A 16985-nucleotide genomic window follows, 5' to 3' on the forward strand; every position below is an offset into this window, starting at 1 on the left:
AAGCCTTTGAGAAAAAATTATGAAAGCACAAATACAATTAAGAAAAATGAAAATAATTTATAAGTTCACTTCACTTCATTCTCATCCATTAACCTATTCTAGATTATATTTAATTTGTATTTATAAACAACCCAAGAGGTTCAAGTGAAAACTACTCGTTTGTAGTCGTTGGAGATTGAAAAACTAGTCGTTATAAGCTGTTAGAGACACAAATTGTCGACATATGAGTTGAGTTAGTTAACAGATTCAAATGTTAGCTGATAGATAAAAATGAGTTAGTTGACATATTCAATTGTTAGTCGACAAATGAAATGTATTAATTAGTCGACAAATTCAAATGTTAGTTAACAAATTAAATGAGTTAACCGACCGATGAAGGCAAAATTTTAAAATATCAAAAACTAACATTTTGTCTGTCGACAGATTCCTTGAAGTTAGTTGACAAAATAAGAAAAATTTGTAGTCAACATTTTTTAATCAATTAAAAACAAAATATTCCAAATGCCATTAAGAAATTCATCCCAAGATATTTTACCATTGAATTTAATTTTTATTCAACAATTTTGAACATAATATTTCAAACATCATCAAGGATTCTATAACAATATTTTTGACATTTAATTGTGTTGCCTAGAAAAATACCCAAGAGGGAGGTGAATTGGGTTTTTAAAAAATAATTAATAATTTTAACTCTTTTAAAAACTCTTAAATTTGTGATCTTAATATGTGATAATTGCAGTAAGATTAATAACAATAAAATCACACAACCACAAGAAACAAGAGAAATTTATAGAGGTTTGGCTCTAAAGAGCCTAATTCTCTCTCTCAAAACTTAGCTTGAGGTTCCACTAGAGAGAATCAACATTAGCTTGTAATTGGAGCTAGAACCAATACTACATTTTAATTGGAGTTAAAACCAACATACAATCATTTAACCAAGCAAGAACCACTAGCAAATACAATCCCCTCACACAACAAGTGAGTAAAAATAATGAACTTACAATCAAAGACAATTACAAACAAGTCACCAACGGTTGAGAATTCCACCAGCCAGCACACTTTCAACACTTCGAACCTTATCACTCTTGTTTGAATGCTCTATCAAGTTTTTTCTGCACTTTGAGCCTCTATACTTACCCTTTATATATACATATTCCAAACACACAAGTCATTAAAGAAAAGATTAATATGAAGTTTGAAATTCAAAAAATATTTAGGCTTTCTCAAACAATAAGAAAACATGTCTCACCTTTAATTTAAAATAAATTTACTTTTTGCATGAGAAATAAAGATTTGAAAATTTAAATATAAACTTTTGAGGTATAAATGATTAAAATAAGAAAATATGTCTAAAAATAATTCTCTTTTAATTCAAAATAAATTTACTTTTTGCATGAATAAGAAAAAACATGTCTCAAAATAATCCTCCTTTAATTCAAAATAAATTTACTTTATGTATGAGTAAGAAATGCATTTATCAAGATATAAAAAATTTAAACATAAACTTTTGAGACATAAATGATCAAAACAAGCAAATATGTCTAAAAATAATCCACTTTTAATTCAAAATAAATTTACTCTTTGTACCTACTTTTAATTTAAAATAAATTTACATTTTACATGAATAAAAAATATATTTATATTATAAAAATATTTTTGTTATCATCAAAATCATATTTACTTACCCTTGAGCTTAACAAATTGTATGATGAAATTAATTTTTTTTATTTTGGTACTTAATAAATCATATAAAAGAAATTTAGAACACCAAGTAAATAAAAATTAATAAAATAATTTCATCATAAAATACAATTGAATTTCATCATTAAAATCATGTCAAAAATAAAAAAATCAATCTATAAAGAACATGCATGGTCTTTTGCCTTTGAAAATATTTTGCTTTATTTATCCAATGGTTCAAAAACCAATTTGTAAAAATTATTTAGGAAATTCTTTTAAATCTTAATACTTGTTTCTGTAAATCTCTATACATTTAATTTATTTTCACAAAGGTACTTGAAATTGTTTTTGTTTGACTTAAGATATAAATCATTTATTTTTCATCATTAAGATCAATACAAGAGTAAAATATCATAAACCCCCATATTACTCTACTAAATAGTGGGCGAGGCAGTCTAAATCCTAAAGAAAATTAGTCAGAAGGAAATGATCAATGTGATAATCAATCAATGACGTGAGTTGAGAATAAGAATAGTGGTGGCCTCAAGTAATCTTGGGCTAGTCTTCTTAATTCTCAAGGCTCAGGTGTTCCCATTAGACTTGAGTATCTTTCGCCTCAAGTTTCAGCCAATGGCATTTGCGTGGTTCTTCTTTCAGAAGACATCATTGAAGAATGTTTGGAATATTGGAAGAACCCATCTGTTGGATACTTCATTGAGAAACATTTATCGTTCCCTATGGTTTAATCAATTGCAAAGAAAAATTGGCAACGACATGGTTTAATCGAGGTACTATCTAACAATGCTAGATTTTATTTCTTTTGCTTTGATAACCAAAATAGTATGCTCGATATTTTTTACGTAGGCACTAGCTTTTTGCAGGTCAACCTTTGTTTTTAAGATCTTGGGAACCGGGGATGAATCTCTCCAAAGAATCTCATACCTCGATTCCACTATGGGTAAAGATTCATAATGTTTAGTTGGAATGATGGTTAATGAAAGGTATGTCAATTTTTGATAGCGCATTAGGATGTCCTATTCATGTGGATCCCATGATTGAAGATAGGATTAAGCTAGGATTTACTAGGGTTTGTGTGAAAGTTAACATTTCATCCTCATTCCCAAAATTTGTTGAACTATATCAAGGGTTAGATGAACTTATGGGGGAGCTAATTATTTCTAAATTACCCATAAAGTATCATCTATGTGTACCTATTGTAATGTTTTTGGACATCCTTTATCTAAATGTCCTAAGAAGCCTCTGCAAGGTTTGGAGGAGAGGAATGATGCACAAATGATTGATCAAGGTAAGGATAGGATTTTAAGAGAGGGTCCTGTGGGCAGGGCTTCCCCCACAGTAAAGAATAATAATAGTAAAGGTGTTGCTTCTAATAAGAAAAGTTAAGCTGAAGAGTCCTCGGGTTAGTCCAAGGAAGAATTAAGCTTTATTCCCATAATTGATATTATGGAAAAAGTGTCTAGGTTTGTTCCAAATGGACCAATAGAGGTGGGAAATTTAACGGTTAATTGGTTTTGTACCCTAGTAGAAGAGGATGATGATATCTCCTTTCTAAGGGATTTGAGTTTGCTTGAAGATAAGGGATGTGAGGTGGCTTTTGGGATGGAGTGTGATAAAGATGGTGAGAGAGTTGAGGGATATGAGGATTGAAGAGTCTAACCCTGATAGGACAAATAGTTATAGTTCGAGCGATGCACTGAAAAAATCAAAATCCCAATTAAAATGAGTAGGAAGAAGAAACGAGATATGGGTAAAGCTAATAAGGGCTCTAATAGTAAGAGCCCTAAGGATCTTTCATGATGCAGGTTGCATCATGGAATGTGAGGGGCCTTAATCAGGACCCAAAGCAATGGGAGATTCGCTTTTTCATTGTTCAGAAAAAAATATCCTTAGTGGTACTCTTGGAGACACAAGTCAAGTGAGAGATGTTTCTCGTCTGACTATGTTATTTTGGAACTAGGAAAATAATTATAATTGCTATGAGAGTGGACGTATCTGGGTAGGTTACAGCCCTTTAGTAGTTAATATGGTTTGTTTGAACAAATCAGATTAATTCTTTCATTATTAGGTGTCCAATCTATTTATCCATGTCTCTTTCTTCTTAACATGAATAGATGCTAGGAATGAGGAGGCAAATTAAGCAATTTTGTGGGACTTCTTAAGGACCGTGGGAATGTCAGTTTCTGATGATCCATGGTTTCTTATTAGAGATTTTTATTTCTATTGTCATGTTTCAGAGATGAGAAATGGTAGCACCTCTGCTACTTTGGGCATGTGTAGGTTTTGCCAATTTTTATTTGTTGTGTCGCTTCAAGATTTGTCATATAGTGGTCTAACCCTAACTTGGAATAATAAGAGGTAGGGGGAGGATTACATATATCTAAGTTGGATAGAGCCCTTGTCAATGATGGATAGCTTTCGAGGTATCCTGAAAGCAAGGCTATATTCACACATCCTAGGATTTCAAATCCTAGTCTATGGTGGTCAGTTTGATAAATGTCCATTGAAGTTCTGGGGACCTTTCGATCCATTTCCTCAACCATTTAGCATATCATTCTTTATTTTTAAACAAGGTTGTTGCAAGTTGGGCAAAGAGGGTTCATAGGACCGCTATGTTTCTTTTGGTGCAAAAGCTCGAGACAATTAAAGGCACCATAAAGCAACTAAATAGCACAACTAGAAGTCATGTCTCTGATAGGGTCATTGACCTCAGAAGTAGGTTGGCTAATGTGCAACAATATATCTTGGATATCCCTCAAAACCAATTCTCTGCCAAAGAGAGTTGGAATTGAGTAGCAATTATATGGTGACATTACCCCAAGAATCATAATTTTTTCGTATTCGAGTTCGAGTCAAATGATCGGCAGAAGGGGATCAGTGTTCCAAATTCTTTTTCCAAACTATAATGGCTCAACAAAATAAGCATAATGTTTTGAGCCTTCAGAGGACAGATGGTTTGAATATAGAGTCTAGATAAAAAGTGGTGGACATCATAGTGTCTTATTATCAATAACTACTAAGGCCTCGTGCTCACTTTGAGAGATTGAAGCTTGATGATGTTGCCCCCTTTGGGGATGGGCAACTGTCTCAAGATCAATGGATGGGGTTTACTAATATTGTGACCTTTGATGAAGTTTGGAAGTCTTTATTTGGAATTGGTAATGAAAAGCACATATGTTTTTCTATCAAGTCCTTTAAAAAGACTTCAGATGGTAGGTCCTAATGTTGTTGAGGCCATCCAAATTTTTTTTCCATGGGTTGCATTTTGGGAAGGTTGCTACCATCTTTAGTCTCATCCCAAAAGTCCCTCACCCTAAGACACCTAGTCAATTTAGGCTAATTTTTTGTTGTAATGTCCTATATAAGGTTATTATTAAGATTTTGGCTAATAGGTTAAAATTGATACTCCTAAGATTGGTGGATGAGTCTTAAACTGATTTTGTGCCCAATAAATCAATTGGCGATAATGTTTTGTTACCACAGGAGTTGGTCCATTAATACTACCTTCATAAAGGTCCTCCTCGTTGTGCAATGAAAGTTGACCGAACAAAAGCCTACGACTTTGTGGAATGAGATTTTCTTCTTATGGTTCTCACTTTGATGAATTTCCTACCTTAGTTTTATGAATTTCCTACCTCAATTTTGTAGTTAGATTAAGAAATATGTGAAAACACCCCGTTATTCTGTTAAGATCAATAGAAATTTGTGTGTGTTTTTGTTTTTCTTGGGGGTAAAGGATTAAGGTAGGGGGATTATTTATCGCCTAACTTATTTGTATTGGTCATGCAAGCTTTGCAGGGCATTGTGCGACACTGTACTTGGGCTACTAATTTCCAATTTCAATGGAGATGCGAATAGATGTGGATGTTGATGCTCATGTTTGCAGATGAATTTTTATTATTCTCTCACGGAGACTCTTCCTCTGATAGAATTTTAGAGTCCTATTTAGAGATATTCTCTTTATTATTAGGTCTTCTTGTAAACCCCTCAAAAAGTGATTGTTTTGTATCTTGTGGTGATGAGATTTTGAGGGAAGAGTTACATTACATTGAATTTAGGAAGGGTTCGTAGCCCATAAGATATTTTTTGGGGGAGGGGGGGGGGGGGGTGCCATTACTATCCTCCAAGCTCTCTTATGGGGATTATAAGCCCATAATAGAAAAAATGAGAAACAAAGTACGTTCTATGTGAAATCAATTACTTTCCTTTGGTGGTCGATTTTAGTTAGCCCACTATGTTCTTACTACTATTCATACATATTGGGCTTCTATTTTCCTTTTGTCCAAACGAATGATCAAGCAACTTGATTAGTTAGAAATTTTTTGTGGAGTGGGGTTCATTATAAAAAAAATTGGCTTTTTGTGATGAAAAAAATATGTCGTTAAATACCTAAAATTCCATCACTAATTACTTAGTGACGGAATTAGCAACAAATTTTGATCTATCACTAATTATTTAGTGACGAATTTTTAAATCCATCACTAATTAGAGATGATAAAAATCTGTCATTAAAGCCAAAAATTCTATCACTAAATTGGTCACATTTTAGTTTTAAATAGGGAAAAAAATTCTTAGAGATAGAATATTCCGCCGTTAATAACAAGTGCAACAGCAGTAGCAGCAGAGGGCATCTGGCGTTTAATGGCTAGGGTGCGTGTGACACAAGCGCAAGTGTCACCTAACCACGAAGCCCACGTACGACACGGCATGAGGCTCACACCCAAGCACATGGCTTCCTTTTTTTTCTTTTTTGAAAAATAATACTTCCCCTACAACTCGAACCTAGAGCCTGGCATGACTAAAGACCTTAAAATGACTTGCTTAGCCATAGGGCTATGAACTTGGTCAGTTACTTATTTATCACAACTTATATTTAGCCTATTTTTTTCTACTCTTCATAATAAAATCCCAGCTTCTTGTCGGACTCCTATCCTACCAACAACCAATCAAATTATTATTAAATTATCATATGTGAAAAATATTAATTATTTTATTATAAAATAAAAAACTCTTAATATAGAGTTTAGAGATGAATCTTTTTCATCTCTGAACTCATATCTTTCCACATATGCTAGAATATAAATACCAACTATTTTATATTCTAAAATATCATTATTATTGCGCTTATGCTTTATATTATAAAATACCAATTATTTTATTATTGCGCACATGCTTTCACTTTTGATTATTTTGATTTTATATTCTTTAATTTTGTACAAGTAAAGATGAAATTAATTATATCTCTAAATTGAGCAGAGACAAAATTTAATTATGTCTTTGACGGTAATTCTATCTCTAAGCTGAGGGTAGAGACGAAATTAGTTTTGTCTTTAAGTTAAAAGGCATAGACGAAATTAATTCCATCTTTGAAATTAGAGACAGAAAAAATCTGTCTTTCACCATAGAAAATTTTTCGTTTCTAATTTCAAAGACAAAAAAAATCAGTCTCTACATCTGTTTCTAAGCCCAAAAAAAAAAAAAAATAGAGATGGAAAAAATCAGTCTCTAAATTAGAGACAACTAATTTACGTCTCTAAATCCATCTCTAGAACTATATTTTTTGAATCTGTCTCTAAATTTGTCTTTATTAGAGACGAAAAAATGTCTTCTCTAAAATCGTCTTTTTTTTTTGTTTTTTTTTTTGGTAATGGTTGAATCTAATTTCTCATGAGGCAAAGGTAACTTGGAGTGATGTGTGTTATCCTAAAGAGCAAAGGGGTTTAGGGATCAAACCATTATTTGTTTGGAACCAAACCCTCGTTGTTAAACTAATTTGGAAGTTGCTCTCAGGTGATAAAGAGTCTTTATAGGTTAAATGGGTCCACACCTATAGGGTGAAAGATATGTGTTTTTGGTTGCTTCCAGTACCATATTTGTGCCCTTGGTACTAGAGGAAATTTCTCTCAGTTCGCAATGTGGTTAAAATCTATTTTGGATGGAAGATAAGAGATAGTCAGGCAGTTTTCTTGCAAAGTCGGCTCAACTAAATTGGGGGCCTTAGATGAAAAAATTTGTCAAAGCCTTCTCAAAAGTATTAATTTTTTTTTGTAAATAAATAAATAATACACTTTTCTACGAAAAAAATTCCATAATTTCATTAAATTAAAAAAAAGGTTCAAATTCAATCAATTACAAAATAAAATAAACAAAGAAACGGTAAAAATTGAAAAGAGAAAATTGGGAACAATGGGATTCTTTTTAGGATTGCAATTGAAATATTTAAAATCAAAAATAAATTTACAGTCTTAAATTCTATGAGATATTTAAGAAGAAATAGTAAAAATTGGAAAGACAAAATGTTGTAAATTGATTGTTGGGCTAGGCGTTGTGAAAATTTGGACTAAAAGTTGAATTTTATTTTAGCCTTAAATTTTTCTTAATAAAATATTTATTATTAAAAATATATATATATATATATATAAATTATAAAATTTTAGGCTCTTCATAAATGTGGGGCTTTAGGCGATTGTCTAGATGACTTCATGGTCAAGCTGACTCTACTTTCTTGTAGCATGATTAGTGGCATCCTCTTGGGGTGCTTGTTAATAGATTTTCTTTCCAATTGCCTTATCAGTTGGGAATATACGTCACTGTTCATATCTCAAATATCATCATCGATAATTCTTGGATTTGGCCTGAGATGGCTTTATTGTCATCTTTAGGCCTTATTTAGGAACACATGCCTTGGCCTTCTAGGGTTGGGTGTAGCGATCAATTGAGATGGTTGCTAGCCTCAATTGGGATCTTCTCTATTTGTTTTGCCTTGTAGAGTTTGTTGATATAGTGCCCTCGTGTCCCCTGACATCGTTTGCTATGCCATAGTTTAGGTATTTATTCTCATACTTTTATTTTTTGATTAGCGATTAAAGAGCGTCTTTTTACTCTTAATCATATTAACCTATAGTTATATTTTTCAAAAAGATGTTTTATTTGCAGAGAGGCATAGAGCGCCATAGTATCTTGTGGGTGGCGTCCCGGTAGAGTGGTAAAGGTTCTTGGCAGGTAGCTAACCATCTTGTTTTGCAAGCGATGGTGCATTTCATATAAATAGAGCGCAATAAGCGTTGCTTCCTAAAGCAAGAGCATTCAGTGTCTCAATTGGCACATTTGATTTAGTGTGTCGTCTGGACATGGTTGTCTGTCGTTTCATTCTCTCAAAATTTGTTGCGTTAGGAATTATGGCATTTTTTGCGACTTCCAAAGTGCTAATTTTTTCTACTCCTATGTTTTGAACTACCTAGTTACTGGGGGTTAGCATCACAAATATTAACTTTCATGTAAAACGATGATTTAAATCATGAGTATGTTTTATGCACTCTTAGCTATTATTTAAAGAGTAACTTAGCGTTCTTCATAAAAAATATTGACATTTATGTCAAAAATCAAATAATGCTTAAAAATTAATAGGGAAGTTTAAAGAATGTGGTCAAGTAGTCGTGGTTATCTCTAATTATTATTTTAGGTGAGTAACCGGATGTCTTGTGTCAAAGCCTTATAATACTTAGAGAGATGAGAAGAGTAACGACATTCATGATCTTCTCTAAGTGTTTATTTTGTGAGTAACTAGGTGTTGGCATAAAAAATGTCAACATTCGCATCAAAATCTTTAAAATGCTTAGGGGGGGGGGAAGACAATTGAAGATTATGAGTTCAAGATTGACATACGAAGTTTTCCTCCAAGATTTGTATATATTTTATCTTAGGAGAAATATATAAATAATATTGGTAGTGTAGATTCAAATTTATTTTTTTTTTTTTGTGTTTTTGACCTTTTTTTTTTTTTTTTTTTGTGATGCTCGAGATATACCCCAACAAAAGCTGTAGAAGATTTGTGGTTTTTTAATGAAATACTTATTTACAAAAAAAAAAAATCTTTTCTTTTCTTTTTGAATTGTAACATTACCAATACTTTTTTCAACGATTGAAAAAGTGTTTTAACTATTGAATTTTTCTGTATAAATATCTAAAACTTAAGTAAGTCTCTATTAATCTTTTGTAAGAATATAACAAATTTAATGAAATATTGAATATTATGACAAAGCTTAAGTAAAATTCTATAATTATCCGAGAAGGTTATATATGTATAATTATCAATTTTGGTGTCATACTAAAAATGATGTGCGGTTTCATGATTTTTATTTTAATTAATTTTTTTAAATAAAAAAAACTCGAGTAAAATAATTAATGACAACACCATCAATCCCCTTTATCTTTAAACTTATAGTCAATGTATACTGATTACTTAAATAATTGTTAAACATCAAATTCAAAGTGCCTTAAAAATTTCAATTTGTTATGAAATTTGGATCGAAAATAAATCACAATCAAACTATCAAATGCACACAAATGAACACATAATTTAATGTAGAAAACCACTATAAGGGAAAATCAAGAGCAGAAAAAACAAAATATCACTACGATAATACTAGTACAATAATAATGATATAATTGTTACCAAAATATCACTAAGATGATATTGTTGCAACTAATTTTAGAGCATTGAGCATATTTATAAACCTAAAATCATCTATAGATGTACACAAGAAATAATATGTTGATCAGAATATAATTCATGAGAATATTCCTCCAGATAAGATCAATAAATTCTAATCAAAATCGAATTTGACAATATTTTAATAACAATCAAATTTGAAATCTTAATCAAAGTTAAATTAGGAATCCTAATCACAGATAAATTTGGATTCGGAATCACATTATAACAAAAATGAATTTACCATGCTAGTTCGTTAAATAAGTAACTAAATTATTTTTTATTAGAGCTTATGATATTATAAAAAAAAAAAAAACTTGATTTAATCAAATCATGATCATGGGTTTTGTTGTATTAGAATTTGACATAAGAAAAAAGAGAAAAGGTTGATTTGTGGAATGAAAGGTATATATGGGTAGATAGAAAGAAAAGAAATAAATAAGAAAGGGAGGGAAGGATAAGGGAGGAGGAGGAGGCGGAGGCTAAATTTCTTTCTAGCAGCTGCTTGACTGGTTTGAAAAAATCCTCGTGAGAGTGGACTTTGACCAATACTACTTCTCCTTCCATCTACTCCCTCGCTCTTCCGTCTATGTCCAAGACCTGGCTGCTCTCTCTCTCTCTCTCTCTCTCTCTCTCTCTCTCTCTCCTGGTAATACTTTTCAAGTTTAGGGGGTCCCAGTGCTTCCATAATAATTCAATTCTATTCCCAACTTTACTACTTTTCAATCTTGCATTTCCATATTATTCCAGCTGCATATATAAATATATATGTATAGGCCCCTGTCCTGTAGATCTTCTTTCTGTGCCCTTCCCCTACTTTTCAACTCTCTCTCTCTCTCTCTCTAGATCCCTTCATGTGAACAAGGCTCTTCTGATTATTACAATCTCTCTCTGTCTCTCTCTTCTTGTTCATCTGATTTAATGTATATATCTATGACTATATACATCATGATCATGGACATGTGAGGAGAGGCAAAGAGAGAGAGGGAGATCGCAAATTAAGGGGCTGGGGGGTGCTGATTAATTTATGGACTCCATCTTCCTGCAGCCTGATGGAGCTCGCGCCACCTTTCTCCAGCAACTAGTTCACGCCTTTGGCTGCTCTTACATCTGCCTCTGGTTTTTCTCCTCCCCAAGTTCCAAGTAAGCTCTCTCTCTCTCTCTCTCTCTCTCTCTCTGAAGTTCAATATTCATTCATTCATTAATGGCGTCTGTGAATTAATTTGCTGCAGCTGTTTGATTTTCACGGACGGATTCTACAACGAGTTGGAGAGCGTCAACCAGCCAAGCTCCTCCACCGGAAGCCTAGCCCGCCGGCTTTTCGAGGAATACCGGAAACTCATCTTCGTGGTCGACAACGAGTATGTTTTTCTTTAATTGGATACTCTTCAAGTGTCTACTGATTAAACTCATTCATATCTGATTACATAATTGTAGGCGAATGACAACTTGGATTGCAGGATATATAGTGATCGATGCTATGTAAATCAATATTAATTTGTGATTTTCTGTTTGTTTCAGCCGAGTTCCAGGCCTTGCTTTCAAGAACAGGCTTCCATTCATGGAGCTCAAGGAACTGGAGCTTCAAGGTCTAGCCTCCGCCGAAGCCCAGCTCCAATTCTATCAGGTAATTAATTAATTCTCCAATGACCACCTGATTAATTTCTTGCAACAATATATATATATATATATATTTACCGAACAAGAAGCATTATTCTACTCTATATCATTATGTATCCTGATCATCATTTGTGTTCGACTATTACAGGAAGCTAGGATTAAGGTTTGTTTTCAACAACATTAATCTATAGTGTTTCCTGAAACAATAATTTGAAGCTATCATCAACGGTTTCCCTCTATCATTTGTTGCAGAGAGCGATTTTCATGGGTTGCAATGCCGGAGAAATTGAACTCGGCATGTCCATTGACACTCAAGTAAGTAACTCACTCCCTATTAATTTTATATATTCATCTTCAGGATATATCTTCATCTTAAAAGAATTATAGAGATATCAAACAAAAGATATTTTGAATTAGGACAAGTTCATATTCAGAAGGTTTTCACAGGCGAACTTGGAAATGGAGATGAAGAACTGGTTCCCGGACGATTTCTCCGGGAAGAAACCCATCCGAGAATTCCCAATTCTGGCTGATCAGAACAGGCCTTCTTCATCTTCTTCTTCGCTCAGATCGCTGTCCATGGAGAGCCAAGAGTTCTCGCCATTTCTCCTCAACATTCCGAGCTCTTCCCTTGTTGCAGAGCCGCCCAAAGAAGCTCCATTGGAGCAAGCTCTGAGACCAGTTTCTTCTTCTGCTTCAATCAGTCCATTGCATCAAGCCATGCAAGCCTTCAGCCAAATCCGAAACGCTCCATTTCCAACGCCTGAAACTGAAGATGCCGCCATGACAAAGGCCATTCTCGCCGTTCTCTCTTCGCCTTCTTCTTCCTCTTCTTCCTGGCAGCAACAAAACCTTAATCCTCCGACCCAAAAGAGCAGTGCGTTCAAGCGATACAGGTCGGGTTTAGTCCCGATTGCAGCCAGAATTCAGAGACAAAATATGCTTAAGCGAGCGATCACATTCCTTAGAACCCTAAATTTGACGAGGAGGCAAGAAAGGGTTCAAGGCAGCCGCCCCACGAGCACGCAGTTGCACCATACGATATCGGAGAGGAAGAGACGCGAGAAGCTCAACGAAAGCTTTCAAGCACTTAGATCCCTTCTTCCTCCCGGAACAAAGGTACTAATGATCTCTTCGAATCTGATTATCGAATCGTGACACACAATTAAGTTACTTGGAGAGACTTCTGCTCTATCAAATTGGGTGTATTATAAGAGCTCGATGCTTTCTCTCTATCCATTTGGAATTTAAAGAGTTATGTAAAAACAATCAACACTTCACTGACATGATTTTGAGTTTTGTGTTCTATAGAAAGACAAAGCATCAGTGCTTGCAAGCACCACCCAGTACTTGACTTCTTTGAAAGCTCAAGTGGCCGATCTTTCCCGAAGAAACCGGGTACTAGAAGCACAGATTTTGCCAAGACGAGAAGCAAGTGGAGAAGCGAGTCGACTGCCCACAACAGAGAGGCTAGATGTTCGAGTTACAGGTGTTGCTGAATCGACATCAGAAGCTCGAATCGTGGACTTGCAAGTGATCGTCAGAGGAGACTGTAACATGCTGGATCTGGTGATCCGAATGCTCGAGTTCTTCAAGCAGATTAGGAATGTCAGCTTAATGTCCACGGAAGCTGACACCCAAGTGGAGGAATCAAGCTCTATTAATCGGGTCGTCTTCAGATTGAACATTGAGGTAATGTGAATATGTATACAAGTTGAGTTGTTTTCGCACATTTTATCAACACAGTTTTCTTCAACACTTGGATCTTTAATTAGCATTGCAACACTAATCGCATATTCTGAAGCTTCAATTTAGAATCATGAATGCCATTAATCTTAATTATAATTAAGCACCCAACAAACTAATTAAGCTGCCGTAATTTCTTGTTTTGCTTTAAGTTTGATGATCTTGTATATATTATTGGATCGATCGAGTCTTCATCAATTAGATCATGTACGTAGATATACTAAACCAAAGCTTATCCTGCAAATTAATTTGATTCGTAGAATCATTTTCTTAATTTCTTTTTCATAACAACTTTAATTTGTTGATTAGAATGGCTAAGGTTGGGTTGGATGATAAAATTAAGGACACATCAATGCATATTAATTCACTGACTAACAATCATTCAAAATTTACAAGGTTAATTTGCTCAACAGTACTGATCATAATATGTGATTCTTGGTGAATCTATCTAACAATAGACGACTTTGGGCAACAGTACGTACTGATCATATATATGTCATTCGGGTTGATCTAACATTAATAAATCATTAGACTTTTAATATATATTAACCTCTTCGTGCGGATCTAACAATATCATATTAACTTATTCATCGATCCTTTAAATCTAAATTATAACTCAATACAAAATTAACATGAAATAAAATTTTAAGTCTCACGTGATACGTCCCTAGAAAACAAAACAATAGCTACAAATTAAATAGAAAAAATGACATTGACACGAAGCTTTGGAATTTTAGCTATTTATCATATGATCAATCAATTGGGCTGCTTCTTCACGTTCTTTTAAGGAAACGAGGAGGAAGGAGGTGTTAAAAGTGACTCAAAAATATTGAATGTTTTTTTTTTTTTGTAATTAACTTTTTGTTAATTCCTGCTTTAATTTTCTTTTTCTCCTTCTTCTTCTTCTTCGTTAGGGAGGTGATTGGGACGAATCGGCTTTCCAAGAAGCTGTGAGAAGAGTGGTTGCTGACATGGCACAGTGACAACAGCCAACTGGTCATACCAGAAGCCACCACGTGTCCGAACACGACGACAAGTTTGGCGGCGACACGTTATGGTCAATGGTGGTTCACCATTTTCCGCCATTAATGATTACAAAAATTGCATCTTTTGTACGGGTGTACTAATTCTAGCACAATTTTGGTAGTGGAGAGTATAATATATATATATATATATAGCAAACCATGTATGCTGCTGATAATTTTGATGACAGAGAAATCCCATCCAACTGATTTTGAATCACCATTGTTCATCATGGACTGCCAAGACACCAATCCCCTCCCCATATATATATATATATGTATGTATATATATATTTTGCAAGAATTGGAGAATTCAAAATTGTCGCCCTTGTTGACTGCAAACTGTGAGGGTAACCCAAGAAGAAAAGTACCCAACCAAGAATGAATAGATTCCTTCGAAGTGGTCCAAATGTTCCACAAAATTAAACAATTTTCCAAAGCCCACCCACCAAATCAGGTTTTCATGTGGTTTCCAATACCACACTTCAAAAACCAATGGATGAGAAATTTAAAAACCCCACCCACGTCCCCACATTTTTCTTTCTCTCTTTGTTTTCAAACAATACCAATATGTGCAAATTTACAGCTTTCGTTCAAATAAATTGATAAAAGGGTATTTTGTCATCTTTGGCAATTGTTGTGTCGGGGTGGTGTGTGTGTCCTACCCCTTCTCAATTTGCTCACATCAAACAAATGTTATGTTATCAGATGCAAGCCCTACCCCCATGGGGTCTATGCCCCCTCTTAATTTGTTTGCGTTAGGCAAATATTATGTTATCCAATACACATAATATAATAATTTTTTCATAGATAAAAGTCCATTAAAGGACAAAAAAGTTTAAAAATGCAAAATAATCTTTTTGGCCTAAAAGGTATAAATTTTCAATACATAGGGGATTTTACACAAATGCACAAACTAGATAATTTCGACATTCAAAAATCTCTTCGAATATTCTAAAAACAAAACAAGCAATTACTCATAAATAATTATAATTTAATAATTTTAAAATATTGGGATAAACGTTATTCATAACAATTCTAATCTCAGTCGGATTAGAAAAAATCAAGATAAAACGTTATAAGAATTCTAATTTTAACAAGATTAGAAAAAGTCAAAATAAGTGTTATAAACAATAATCTTAATTTTAGATTAATTAATATTACTCTATATTCTTCTATAAATAAGCAGGCACTCAATGCTGAAAGTGTACGTCTCTAATATTGATTTCAATACAATTTTCATCATCTTTAGTATTTGATTTAAATATCGAAATATTTACACAAAGACCTCTCTATACCCTCTAATTGTTTTCTTCTTTTTATACATTTAAGCGACTTAATGACAACGTTTCCAATCAAATAAATTTATTATTATATTCAAACAACAACAACTTTACTCAAAAAAGATTTCATCTTGTCAGTTTCTTACCAATAGCGTCCTAAACACTTTCAAGAGTTGGTATCAAAATTCAAGTTAAATGATCTTTTAGCTTCTTTAAGTTTGAGGGAAATGTCACAATATTTGAAAAATATTATTAAAATACTTGAATATATTTTTGGTATCTTCCATATGCTATATACGCTGTTTATAATATTTCTACAGTTGTCTATATTACCTATTTAGGTTAATCGTAAAATTTATATATATTTACCCATTATATATACACAATTACAGTACAAAACAATATATATTGAGATCATTTTGGAGGTCCAAATTGTCATCTCCAAATTGGTTTTTAAAGTATTGTTCTGGTGGACTGCATTAATTGTGCAAGGGAAATTAACCATATAACACGATTGTAAATTATTAATTAATATTTTAAAACTACCAACGTGTCTCTTAATTTATGTGTAATTTGCTGGGTCAATCAAATTAAAGTTGCTAGATAGATTAATCAGTCACATCCCCCGTTTACACTTTTTTTTTTTTTTTTAAATTATTATTATTGGTAAATGTCACTAACATTAACATTAATTGTTGGTGGCTCATCATAGATTAAGCACTCTATCATCATCATCATCACACATTAAGAATAATTCTATTCATTAAGAGTAATTTTATTATTTATTTTATCTCTACCAAGTATCTGCTCCAAATGATAATAAAGCTATTATTATATATAATACAAGATAAAGTGATGGCTTTCACATTCACTATTTTAACTCTTTATAAGACAAAGTCTAGCAAAAGAGATTATCACAATTTATTACACATTAGAATAATACTATTTATCTACACTACTGAAAATGAATTTTCAGTTTAGTTAATATATTTTTATTGAAAAAAAAAAAATACATGTGCGAATTAGACTAAAAATTTATTTTTAATATAAATAATATTATTCCATATATACATTAAGAATAGGTTTGTTCATCAAACCTCGTACGCAATCTTAAAATTGGATTAT

At 33.0% G+C, this 16985-nt stretch overlaps 1 protein-coding gene across 4 annotated transcripts; it reads left to right on the forward strand.

Moving 5' to 3' along the window:
* Positions 1-10981: 10981 nt before the first annotated feature.
* LOC127795556 (putative transcription factor bHLH041) lies at positions 10982-14797 on the forward strand. Of its 4 annotated transcripts, none has more exons than XM_052327315.1 (8): positions 10982-11332; positions 11422-11550; positions 11711-11816; positions 11958-11972; positions 12062-12124; positions 12227-12928; positions 13121-13501; positions 14470-14797. In XM_052327315.1, exons 1-8 carry the CDS (start codon positions 11217-11219, stop codon positions 14536-14538), a joined length of 1581 nt encoding a protein of 526 aa, XP_052183275.1. In that variant the 5' UTR covers positions 10982-11216; the 3' UTR covers positions 14539-14797. The 4 variants fall into 4 exon arrangements, with proteins under 4 accessions (XP_052183275.1, XP_052183277.1, XP_052183276.1 ...); XM_052327317.1 differs by having other exon boundaries at positions 12257-12928; XM_052327316.1 differs by lacking the exon at positions 11958-11972.
* The last annotated feature ends 2188 nt before the right edge of the window (positions 14798-16985 follow it).

Source organism: Diospyros lotus, chromosome 2 (genome assembly GCF_014633365.1).
Source record: "Diospyros lotus cultivar Yz01 chromosome 2, ASM1463336v1, whole genome shotgun sequence".
NCBI lineage: Eukaryota > Viridiplantae > Streptophyta > Magnoliopsida > Ericales > Ebenaceae > Diospyros > Diospyros lotus.

Excerpts from the sequence above, each read along its gene's own strand:
- LOC127795556 (XM_052327315.1), top strand. The coding sequence starts at position 11,217 with ATGGACTCCATCTTCCTGCAGCCTGATGGAGCTCGCGCCACCTTTCTC. Across the intron at positions 11,551-11,710 it reads ATCTTCGTGGTCGACAACGA|CCGAGTTCCAGGCCTTGCTT; the intron begins GTATGTTTTTCT and ends TGTTTGTTTCAG. Across the intron at positions 12,929-13,120 it reads TTCTTCCTCCCGGAACAAAG|AAAGACAAAGCATCAGTGCT; the intron begins GTACTAATGATC and ends TGTGTTCTATAG.